At 54.3% G+C, this 12,713-nt stretch overlaps 1 protein-coding gene across 8 annotated transcripts in view; it reads right to left on the bottom strand.

Annotated features, from left to right (window-relative positions):
• The window catches only part of Hdac7 (histone deacetylase 7), a 35,569-nt gene extending 23,315 nt beyond the window's left edge, over positions 1-12,254 (bottom strand). For 6 of the 8 annotated variants that reach the window (XM_050128479.1, XM_050128487.1, XM_050128544.1 and 3 more), the window contains exon 1: positions 12,086-12,254. In XM_050128479.1, coding sequence (XP_049984436.1) covers positions 12,086-12,104 — 19 coding nt within the window. In that variant the 5' untranslated portion in view covers positions 12,105-12,254. The remainder of the gene's footprint in view (positions 1-12,085) is intronic. The other 2 variants (XM_050128497.1, XM_050128506.1) reach the window with 2 other exon arrangements.
• Between the last annotated feature and the right edge of the window lie 459 nt (positions 12,255-12,713).

Genomic DNA, 12,713 nt, shown 5'->3' with positions numbered 1-12,713 from the left:
ACATACTGGCTTACAACTGTCTGTAACTGTTTCAGGGGATTAGACTCCTTCTTCTGGCCTCTGAAGGCACTGTACACACATGGTACATACATGCCAAACATTCATACGTGTAAAATATAAACATTTAAAAAGCCAGCTGGGCACAGTGGCATGCATTTACAGTTCAGCAGTAGGGAGGCAGAGACAAGAGGATCCCTGGGACTCACTGGCCAGCCAGCCTGGCCTAACCAGCCCCAAGTCCTAGTAAGAGACTGTCTCAAAATGACACACCCAAGTTGGCTCTTGCCTCTACACACATGTCCACCCCATACACATGTATACACATATACCATCATGTGTACATACACATGAATACATACACACCTGCAGACAGGGTTTCTCTGTATAGCCTTGGCTATCCTAGAATTCATGCTATAGACCAAGCTGACCTTGAACTCACAGAGATCCACCTGCCTCTGCCTCCTGAGTGCTGGGATTAAAGGCGTGCGCCACCACCGCCCCGCTGAATCAGACCTTTTTAAAACAGTTTCTTGTATTCACCCCCCATCCTTTTAAAACTTTATAGTCTTGGCTCTGATCTGCTTCTTGCTCAGATTTATTCACAGCCTAGGGGACAGACAGTGGGCTCTTAAATGAAGCCTATGAGGCAAGTGAGGGTCCCTCGCATTAAGGACCTTGGCTAGGAGGTCAGGTGGGGAGAGCCAGCTACATGACAACATCTGGTAGAGTTTCACCTGCTCCATCTGCGATCAAAAGGAAGGCCAGCTGTGGTCGGTCTTACACCATCACAGCTGCCCATTATTCCCGTCTGCTCCGTACCTGGAAGAGCCCCCATCCTGGCACTAACAAATCGGTATCTTATCCCAGTGCACCCTTCCTCTTCAACCACAAGCATTTGCCTTGTACACATCCTCGGCTCCATTCCTTTTCCCTAACCATCCCAACAACAGAGCCTTCCCTTTCCCGTCCACCCAAACTGTTATGAGGGAGCACTAGCTGCTCCATGTGCCTTTCATCTAACTGACCCAGAGCTCATGCGAAGCCCCATGAGGTTACTGCTTTTATCTCTAGTGTAAAGATGGGTAGACTAAGACCCAGCAGCATTAAATATCCTGAGGTTAGGGACTGGAGGAATGGCTCAGGGGTTAAGAGCACTTACTGCTCTCGCAGAGAACCAAGGTTTGGTTCCCAGCACCCACACTGCAGCTCACCACTGTCTGTAACACCAGTTCCAGGGGATCCCATGCCTCTTCTGACCTCCACGGGTTCCTGTACTCACACTGTGCACATACATACACTCAGGCACATTTTGTGTGTGAAAAACACCTGAGGACACATAGCGTGATGACTCTAGAATCCTGCACTCAACACATGCCTTTCAGCTGGCCAGCGCAGGGCAAACATAAGGCAAAGAAAGCTCTCCAGGATGTGCCAGAGGCAATCCCAGCCCTGCGCAGGCCAGAGGCCAGAGGCTGTCTCATTTACCTGTGGGTACCCATGAAGACAGTTCCAAAGAGTCACCTGCAGGAACTGAACTTGGCAGAAGCAATAACAGGACTGTTAGCCACAGGTTTGGGGGCTCAGGGGGAACCCTATCCCATCACATCTCTTCTCTAGAACCATGATTCTCAACCCTCCTAATGCTGCGATCCTCCTCATGTTGTGGTGACCCCCAACCATAAAATAATTTTCATTATTACTTCACAATTGTGATTTTGTTACTGTTGCGAATCATAATGCAGATATCTGTGTCTTCCAATGGTCTTAGGTGACCCCTGTGAAAGGGTCATTCAGACCCCCAGGGGTCGTGACCCATAGGTTGAGAACCACTGCTTTAGGGGCTCCTAAGCCCTCCTATAGCTTCTTACGGGAGGCCCCAAACAAACCTCACAGATCCTTTGAGGACACAGGCTCAGCTGGCAGAGGGGCAGCTTGGGATGGGTGCCTACCCAGATGTAGGTCTGGGGGTAGCTGCAAGGGGACAGGGAGATGGCGATGGCAGAGATCAAGAGGGGCTTGAAATGCAGGGTTCAGGCTGCCTCTGCCCCCGCAGTGCACAGGCCCCTTCCCCTCCATCTCTGGGTGGCTGGGGCTCTAGGGCAGTTATTTTTAGCTCTTGACACCTGGGTATTTTGCAGCCACAGGATGTCCGGTTTGGAGTCTCTTTCTGGGAATCCCACATGAGGCTGTTGTAAACAGCCCCACACAGTGGTAGCCTGAGCCAGGAGCCAGTCGCCCGCCTCCCCCCCACCCCCACCAGCCCCGTTTGAAAATAATCAAATAGGAAGTAGATGTAACCATGTCATTGGCAGCTCAAGCATCCCAGGAGTGGCAGTATCCTTCCCTCCCCCACCCCCACCCCCCCAGCTCTAGGTCATCTACCCAGCTCTTCATCCCAACTCTGGTGGCCTCTCTCACAAATCCTGAGGCAGCGGTCCAGGGTCATTTCTGTGAAGGATGGCTCTCTTTAGAGCCTTGCTGCTCCCTGCTAATGAAGAGGAAGATCCTGCAGCCTCTGCCACCTCCCAGGGCCCCCTGGACCACTCCTTAGCCTTCCTGAACTCCCTCTGTGGAGCAAGAGCACACACCTCCGCAGGGTGGCTCTCCAGCCTTGCCACCACTCCCTATTTTCAGGGCCTGTCTTGCAGCCTGGCCTGCTCTGAAATGACCTGTCCACCTAGGGAATTCCTGAGCAGACAGGTTGCCCAGTCCAGACTGCCTTGCCATTTCTAGGCACTGAAAGCCCTTAGGCATGTAAGTTCTATGTTCACCCACAACTCCCTTGATCCAGTAGCTCTAATCTTATTGGCAGTTCACCATAAAGTCTATCACTACTTATTTTTTTCTATCTAAGCAGGCAAGACCTGAGGCCCTGTCTGTGGGGCTCCACGTTTAGGATTTGTCAACCTCTGCCTTGCCCTCCCCCAACACCCCCACCCTGTGCCCACTTCACCCAGCAGCCAGTCCCAGCCAACCTTTCTCAACTGCTTGCCCCAACAGGAAGCACAGTCACCACCCCAGTGCTGCCTCTGGGGGCGGTGACTTTTCCCCCTTGAGGGTTGCTGTTGGGTTGGGTCTATCTGTGCACCGCACTCCTGTTTGCTCCTAAGTCCTGCTTTTCCTTGCTGTTCCTGTGCCTGGAGAAGTATTTCCTTAGAACCCCCACCTGTGCCACCCAAAGGTCTCCCAGCCTCATCTGAGAGGGCAGGGGAAAAGTCCAAGCTATTTGATATATTATTCTAACCATTAATATTAATCATTTTAACCACTGATATTAGTAATGGTCAGCAGGCTCCTACTACAATTAATGCTGACAATGCATTTCCTACCACAGCCTTATAAAGTCGGCGCTATTACAAAAGAAACAGAGGCTTCCAGAAGTGAAGAGACATGCAAAGGGCAGTGTGGCTTAGCCATAGAGAGCTTGTCTACCAGGGAAGAGGCCCTGGACTTATCTCCAACTCCACAAAAGACAGAAGAGAAAGGAGAGAGAGCAAAAGAGAGGGGAAGGGGAGAAGGGGAGGGAAGGAAGAGGGGAGAAAAGAAACTCGCCTGCGCTTGCAAAACCTAAGCTCATGATCAGCACACAGGCATGGACACCTCCTAATAGGTGGTGAAGGGAGGCCACCAAGGGACACACAGGACAGTAGAGCGGCTCCTAGCATTGGCATGCTTCCACAAAGCATGAGATGCTTTATCCAAAACATACCAAATAACAAACACCATCTCTGCCAAGTCCCTCCCGCGCCTTGTCTCTAGGAGGCTCATCTTCACTTCCTTGTTCATCTGCTATTTCCCCAGTTCCTTGAATGTGCATTTTACCATTGTATTGGCTTCCTGTAAGCGGCCTCCAGCGGGGTATAACTCAACAAGCAGACCTCTCAGGGTGCCCTGGAGGATCACATGCCGTGAGAGCACTCTGGAAACTGTCAAGTCCTGTAGAAAATTCCAGTTGCATAACCAGAGCAAGTCATCCTAAGACTGGTACTCAGAAGAAATTCTTTTGGAAGGATACAGCCTCTTCCGCAATCCCAAGCCTCTGCCCTGGGGAGACCTCGGCAGGTGGAAGGGTGGAGGCACCCACTAGTGCAGAGAGGAGCACCCTCACACAGGACAGCCAGATTAACCCCAGCTTTGGGCAAGGTGGAGGACACTGGTCACCGACCCTGTCCTCCCACTGGCCTGGGGGTGGGCTCTTAGTACAAACCAAGCAAATGGGAGGCATCTGGAGTCTGTGAATAGCAACAAGCTATGAATGCTGGCACTCACTGAGATGCCACATTAATATTAATGACTGTAAATACCCCAGACATCCCCAAATCCAGTCATGTCGTAGTAGTCTCTTTTTGCCTGTTATTTTTAGAAAATGGCAGAAGTCTATCAGGCAGATTCTCCTGGTGATTCCCATTCCCTTCTGTGGTCAGGACTGCCCTTGACACTTATCAAAGATCTTTCCGGACCACAAATCCAGCTAGGGTGCTTACACAGCCTTCACAGAGTTCAGCAGCCAGCTGTACGGTCCTGAGCACCTGCTGTGAACAAAGTCACTTCAAGGGCAACTTCTAGCTAAATGGGGACTGGATGAGATGAGGATAGCTCACAGGGAGGTAGAGATGGCTGGCCGAAAAATCCAGCATGCACAGTGCCATGTCGTGTTAGAAAAAAAAAAAAAAAAGACAGGGCTGGAAAGATGGCTCAGTGGTTAAGAACATTGCCTGCTCTCCCAAAGGTCCTGAGTTCAATTCCCAGCAACCACATGGTGGCTCACAACCATCTGTAATGAGATCTGGTGCCCTCTTCTGGCCTGCAGACATACACACAGACAGAATATTGTATATATAACAAATAAATATTTTTTTAAAAAAAATGACAGCTTTAAGGGGCACACGAGAAAGAGAGAAGGCATGTGCTGAGGGCCCAGGGCCACCTCATGTAGAGCTTACACCATGTGCTACTGTCCTTTAATGCCGCCGTCCTGTATCGTGTTTCTGCAGAAGTACCTTTGTGGTAACAATGCATGCATACACACATACAAGTGCACACCCTGGAAGCAAAGTCTACACATGACCCAGGGCCCCCTGGGAACTAGGCTACAGGGTTTTCAAGAATACCACATATTCTCGGGCCCCATATCCTCAGGGAATCCATGGGATCTACACGCTCTGGGCATCTGCCTCTTGTGAATCACGCCGAGGGCCTAGCCCAGGCTAGGCAAAGTCAGGCCTTGCTTAACAAATGCCTGTTGGCTGAATAATGATATTTCCTGAAAGCAATGCCTCATGTCTCCTCCAGGCCCAGCGCGCTGGGAATACTGCTGATGTCACTGACCTGCCCACCCCTCCTCTGCTTCACCCTCCTCCTAAGGGCTGCCAGGGAGGAGCTAAAGGAAAGGTCACCAACAGCAGATGTTGGCAAGGTACTCACAGAGGAGGTGATTAAAGGGCCATGCTATGGCTATGAAGCCTGGGGTCCCTTCTCACCCTGCTTCTCTGGGAAGGGAGTGAAGAGAGAAGCCGGGGTCCACCCTATGACTGTTGGCTATAGACGCCTGCTGTTCCAGGCCCACAAGGGTGGGGGAATCTAGAGCAGGGAATTTGGCCTGGTTTTTCATGTGAATTGGGGCCGGGCCCCGCTCTGTCATGTCTCCAACATTCTCTATTTCTGACCTTCAAAAATATGAACAATATCAACAATAAGGATGAGTATTCAGCGTGCACTGGTTTCCTACCAGACATGGCATAAGTCACGTACACTATCTCCTTTAATCTCTATAGCAACTCTGTGAGACTGAAAACATAATTATCTTCACATAGCAATAAAGAAACTGAGTCTCAGAGAAGGAGGTGCCGGAGAAAGAGTCAGCCCAGATCAGCCGTTCTTTCCTCTTGTCCCTCCTGGAAGCACCTCTTGCTGGGTTTTGCCACTGACACAGGGCGGTAGGAACTGACATCTGGGGGATGCTTTAGACTCGGAGAGTTTACACCCCAGGTGAGGACGACTCCGGAACAGACAGGAGGAAACCGACTTGGTCACATTAGCCCTCACAGCTACCCTATTAGCACTCAAACCCAGATCTTGGGCCTCAGTTTTTCTCCATTTCATACAACCCTCTGGCCCAGAGCCTTATCTCCTCTGAGCTCTGGGCTCCCTGCGTGCAACCCTGTGCTGAGCGCCGGGTGAGGGTGCTCAGTCTGCTGCCTCACCAGCTCTGAGCGGTGACTCACTTCGGGACCCAGGGGAAGCACAGCCCGGTTTGCCGCGCCTCCAGTTCCCCGCCTCCACATTTGCTAACCGAAACCCGACTGCTGCTATTTTTAACCCTCCAGCTCCCCCTTGCCTGGGGCTCCCCCCGTTACCCCCACCCCTTTGCCCCAACCCGGTGGCACCAGTCTGTCATTCTGAGAGCACTTCTACAACCTGAAGGCCCCGGAGGGCGCAGCGGATGCCCCGGACGTGCAGGTTTGTGGGGCCAGCAAAACAAGTCGGTTACAGCCCAGTCTCCGAATTCCCCCACCCCGACTCTTTCCGAACCTGTACCTCCCAGCCTGCCCTACTCCTCCCTACCATCCATCCAGAGGGCTGCAGAAGGGGAACCGGACTTCTGGGTTGAGGGTTACTGTAGGAAAAAGGATGGGATCCAGCTCGGCAGGGAGCAGAGCTGAAGGCAAGAGCAATGGGAGTTCTTTGGTTAGTCCCGGCTTTTGAAGCTGAGGGTTTCGGACCGCCAGAGTTTCCCATCTCAGTGTGGCAATGTAAGGACAAGGAAAGTGGCCTGGGGATAGGGTAGGGACACTGAGTCCAATCTGCCTCCTCCACTCCCCCACCCCCAACAGGAGCCTGCTGCCGGGGCAGGCAACGGCTGGAAGGCAAGGGCCAAGGAACGAAGGCACTTGAGGCGCCTGAAGAGAGGACTAAGCCAAAGGGGGAGGGAAGCAGACCTCTTCTCTTTCTTCTAGGCTCCTCCAATCCCTCGGGGGCTGCACTTTCTTGTGCCAGCTGCCAGTGGGAAGCTCTGGGTCTCTCAGGGAAAACCCTCTACTGAGGAGACAGAAGAGATCGGAAGGCTACCAGCCGACAGCAGGAAGGTGAAAACGAACCTCCTGAGATGGGTGCAGGGGCCCGCCTGCAGGTGGACCCAAGAGGGTACTTCCTTCTGGCGGAAGTAGAGCAGGTGGCTTGAACCAGACCCCTCTGCCCCTCTGGTCCGAAGAGTCATCCAGCTTAGGGTGCAGATGTGAGGGCACAGGTCTTCCTACACACTCTTCTGGACTGAGTGTTGCTGGGCAGCTTTTTCCTGAGTGTCTCCTAAGTGTCTTCCCCGCACATGCCCCCTCCCCTTATCCCCTCCCCTTATTTCTAGTTCTGTTATCTCCCAGGACCCAGGTTGCCTCTGAGCGTTGACCGCCCCCCCCCCCTTGGTGACCCTGAACTAGATAAATAAATCCCAGTGGCCACAGAGGCAGCCAGCTACACCCCGAGGGGAGGGACCTGGCACAGTGGTTCCCCAGGTTGGGGAGGTAGGAAGAGAAGGAGGTGGGAGGAAAGTGAAGCAGGAGGGTCAGGAATGGACCGTGCTGGGGAGCTCCTGACAGTCTGCCAGGTTTCTTAACCTTAACCTGAGCCCTATTTGGCTGCTCCTGCTTCTCTGCCCCTCCGTCAGCCTATGGGGGGCTGCATGAAGAAAGAGTCCGTTAGTCCGGTTCCAGCCCTCAGCGAGAGCTCAGGCCAGATGCCTCGCCTGGCTCCAGGGAGCTTCCATGTATGGTTTAGCAGTCGGTGGACTCACTTCTAGTCTGGGGAGAAAGGTGTCAATGTCCGCTCAGGGCTCCCAAGGCCACCTTGTCTGAGGAAGTCCCACCTTGTTGTTTGTTATGGCTTCACCCAGTTCATTTCCTTCACAGGACTTATCGGCACAAGCATTTTCGCTCTCCAGCGGAGTGGCGGTGCCCTGAGGTCAGACGTGCTCACCTTTGTGCACACTCACCGCACATCTGTGTCCAGTGCATGTCCCAGAGCTCTGCAAGTCTGTGACAAATGGATGCACTGTTGAGTGACCGACCGGCTTGGCCAATGAGCGTCCCTGGCTGTCAGTGTGATTCTTGAGGGTTTCATGGTAACAAGAACAAGGCCAGAAAGGCTGGAACCCCAAAAGAAAATCCAGTGCCCCTCTGAGGCAGCATCGACACCAGACGGCACTGCCTGGTTCCCTTCACCATGCCAGGCATGAGTGTATGCTCAGGTACCCACATTAAACCATGGACCAGTCTTAGGAGGCTTGCACTGTGTCTGAGTTCTTCCTCTAAATATCCCCGTGACCTCAGACATGCCACACACCTGCACGTCTGTCTCCTCCACAGAAATAACTGAAGAGAGCACAGCTTGGCACCTGAATCACCCAGCACATAAACAGAAATGCAGGTTCCTCACCCCACTCCTGCAGACTCTGACAGATGGTGGGAATGGGCCAGAGGATGTTCCTAACATATTCATCACATGATCCTGACGCACCTGGTCCAGTAACCAGCACGTAATGACCGACCATGGATGGACGGGAGACCAGACATGGTGGCTCATGCCTTTAATCCCAGCACTCAGGAAGCAGAGGCAGGCGGATCTCTGTGGGTTCGAGGCGAGCCTGGTTTACAAGAGCTAGCTCCTCCAGGAATGCCAGGGTTAAAGAGAACAACCCTGTCTGGAAGGAAGGAAGGAAGGAAGGAAGGAAGGAAGGAAGGAAGGAAAGAAGGAAGGAAGGAAGGAAAAGACACAGAGAGAAAAGAGAAAAACCATGGACAGTGCTTTATAGGCTAACATCTGGACACCTGTGGAAAAGCAGCTCCTACATAGGTCCTCATCCCCTAAAACCTGCCCATAGGCCCCATATACCCCACACAGTGCCATAACTCACAAAGGTGCACAAAACACAGAAGACACACATCTGTGCCACATGTGTGCATACCCCCAAACAGCCAGCGGAGCCAGCACATGGATCACAGATTGCTACAGAACCACCACATCGACATCTACAGCCCTTGGGCAAACACAGACACCCACCACACACCCAGTGCATACACACATATCACATGGAGACTCACACTAAACAGATGCCATCCTGAACTTATTTTGCCTCTGGGAACAAGTCCAGAACCAAAGGAGCTATGCTCTGCTGATGAAAACATCCCCCCTGCCTCTGCCACCCCCACCCCTTGCCCCAGGCAGCTTGCTGTCCACCACCCCTTGAATGACTGGAGGTGGACATGGAGAGAAAGAGCCCCATGAGAGGAGGCAGCCACTGAAGTCAGTGTTTTCAAACTGCTTGGAGCCCTCCCCAAGTCCACCCTACTTCTCTTTCCTTGCCTGCCGATAGATACTGTGGGACCTCTACTCAGCCCCCCAGTTAGCACTTGGTCAGGCCCCTTGTCTGAATTCCCAGGCCCTGGTCCTACAAAGCCAAAAGGATTAGGGAGTAACTAGACCAGGGGACTCCCAGTACTTGGGCCACTAAGGAAAAGGGCTGTCTTGAGCGCCTTCCTGAAGCCCTAAGGCCTAAGGCCCTCATGGAACGTTACCACAGAAACAGGGAAAATATTATAAGGAACACAATACCCGGCAGGGTCACCTGCTGACCATGCTTCCTGCTGGGCTGCCCACCCCCATCTCATGGCACTCAGAGCCTTCTCCAGCCTCAGTCTGGGCCTCCTAGCCAGACCTCTCCTTCCTGCTGCCCCTGGATGAGGGAAACAGCCTCAAGCAAAAGCTCTGCTGTCCTGTGCTTCCAAACAACATCAGGGATGGTTCGGTGGGCCCCCCACTCCTAGTCCCTACTCCCCCAACACAGGAAATCAAGGCTTCCTGCCCCAGAGGAAGTGCCCCATCTAGTGAACAAATCCAACATATACAAATTTGCAGTCCTGGAGCTGGTGCCTCCAGGGGACATGCCCTGGAGCCTTGCAATACCCCATACTCCTCTGGAGGCTCCAGACCACATCTGACTAAGGAAGAGCTTGGGCAAGAATAGTCACTAGCAGGGGCAGAAGGTCTGGTTTGTGCCATTCCTTGGCTGGGTGACCCTGGGTCTTGCTCATCTTTCTCTCAGACCTCTGCCAGCTTCAAACTACTGGTTCTCAAAGAAAGGCCACAGGGAAGGAGGCAGAAGGGATGATGGGTTTCAGAGGGTTCGTCTCCCCAGTCCTGGGATGTATGCCTATAAAAGGTTCCTCATTCTCTGTCCCATTGGAACCAAGCCACCAGTCACTATAGGTGACAACCATTATTCCTGAGGCAAGGACATAATACTCCCCACCTGTCCCCCTACTCCCTAAAGGACACTGACTGGTTATATGGGGTTTGTCCCTCTGGTTCTGAGCTCTGGAAAGGGGACTCAGGATTCTCTCCACCCCCATGATGTGAATTGTGGGGGACAGTGAGCTTAAGTGGGGTGACCAGCTTAGGTGCAAAACCTTCTTCAGTTCAAAACCTCAGCTTATCCCGATATGTAGACAGTGCCCATCCAAGCCTGAATGAGCGACAGAGGGTGCAGGTACACAGTTCCCAACCTTTCCAAAGCACAGCTCTGAGCTCCTAGCTTGGGAGGGACATCAGAGAACTAAAGGCAGGGAGACAAGCCCCAGTGGGTCCAATACTTGGTCCAATCTCACTTATCTGGGTACCACACAGTGGAAAAGCTCTGAGCCTCAGTTTCCCTCAGAAGTGAGCGTAAAGAAAATGAGTTACAGAGGGGAGTGGGCAGGGGGATGAGAGAGCAAGGGGTACGAGTGAAGGCATGATTTGCAAGCAGTTGAAGAAGCTGGGAAGGTGTGAGAGGGTTGCCATAAAGGGGGGGCATGGATGGCATTCTACTGGGGTCCTCTTGGGAAGAAATGGGTCACTTAAATACAAGTTAGAGGGTAGGAACCAACCAGAGTTATAGTCTCCGATGGTTGGGCAAGGAATTTGAGCAAAGTCCCATAAGTCTACGTAAAAGTCTGGGGGACTAGCTCCTGATTCCAGATGTTGTGCTCCCATCAGGGCCACGGAGGGCCAATGTCCTATTATCACCCTAAAATTTGGCAGGCAGAGCTGGGCCTCAAGCAGATGCTGAGCTGGGATATGGGAAGGGATAGTTAGCAGCAAGCCAGCCAATTCCAGATGCAGGAGGCTTTTGGGAATGTTGGACAGCCAGCAAGAACAGTTAAGGGCCACAGTGGCCGGCCCGGGGTCGATCCTAAACTGGCAGCCATTGGGAAGGAAGTGGGACACAGTAGGTGACCTGTAGGACCCAGGTTTTCTTCCAACTTACTGGCTGAGAAATTGTGGCAGTGGAAAGACAGCTCAGATTTGCCCGAGTTCTCATACTTCTGGGCACTAACAGACCTGGGGGGGAGGGGGGCACACACATTCAACTTCCCACCTCCCTACGGCTCAGTACACAGCCTGCAGCCCCCATTTTCCCACACCTTAAGGGCACTTTCCTCACAGCTCAGTTGGGCACAGGTGTCTCTTCACTCCAATGGGTGATCAAGGATAAGGGTTGATGCTCAGAGAAATCTCCCAGCCCAATACCCCTTCAGGGGTCATTTTCTCTGGTCACTGGATCTGAGGAGAGCCCTGACCGGCTATGCGAGATGGGAGCGATGATGTCCAGCCTCACAAACACGGCCCAAGTTCAGTGGGTCCTACCATTTGCCCTCCCGCTTCCAAACCTTCCGCCACGGAGCACCGCCTCCTGTCCGGGCCTCGGCGGCCGTCCGTGCCTCCCGGATCCCCGGGAGGAGGGTTACGGGACGCCCGGCCCATGCACAGGCGGCCCCAGGCCTCCCACTGCCTCCCCAAGGCCTGTCGCTGCCCCGAAGCAGGCGGATGTGGGCACCCCGCAGGAGGCCGGAGTTCTGTGGCCCCGGAACCAGCTCGGGGCTCCCGAGCGGGCCAGAGCCCCGCCGAGCGGACGCGGTGGAGCGCGCACGGAGGACCCGGGCAACCGGACCAGCCGGAGACCCAGCCGTAGCCGCTGCCGGAGCTAGGGCAGGCGGTGCAGGGTGCCGCGCGCAGGGCGGGGCGGGCGGGGCGGGGGCGGCCGCCCGATACTCACCCGCGCCGGGGCTGTGCATCCAGGGGCCGGGGCCCTCAGAGCCGGGGGCTCATGGCGGGCGGGGGGCCGGGGCGCCAGCCTCACATCCCCCCGGTCGCCGGAGGCTGCAGAGCGACTGTGAGACGGCGAGAGGAAGGGAGGGGGCCGGGAGGGGGAGGGCCCTGGCAGCCAGGCCGGCCGGGTAGGATGACAATGGAAGGAAATGCTTTATCTGAGTCTGAGAGCGGGCCAAGGGGGAGGGGAGGGAGGGGGCCGGCGCTCGCGGCCCTGGGACACACCACCCCGGCAGGCTTTGCTCAGCGGCACATAGGCTGGCTGCAGACACCGATCGCGGTGGGGCGCGGCACACCGCCCCGGGAGGCAGCGCCGAACCCGGAACGCGGGACGCTGCCGGACCCGCGCGCGGCCGCCGAGCCCCAGCCACCGCGCGGCGCTGCGCCCAGCGCACAATTCCCGGAAACCCAGATACCTGAGTGCACGCACCCGTGCATACACAGCGTACACGAGCGTGCATCCATGTTTACACAGGCCAGGGTGATTTACACTTCAGGGAAGGACTCCTGTGCACACATCTACACAATAAGAAGTCCTCGAGAAGAGAGCTACACATAGAAGAACAGGACACGCT

This window comes from Alexandromys fortis, unplaced genomic scaffold, assembly GCF_014885135.2.
Source record: "Alexandromys fortis isolate MF-2015 unplaced genomic scaffold, M_Fortis_MF-2015_v1.1 scaffold_28, whole genome shotgun sequence".
Lineage (NCBI taxonomy): Eukaryota > Metazoa > Chordata > Mammalia > Rodentia > Cricetidae > Alexandromys > Alexandromys fortis.
This window is presented reverse-complemented; position numbering and strand designations above follow the sequence as displayed.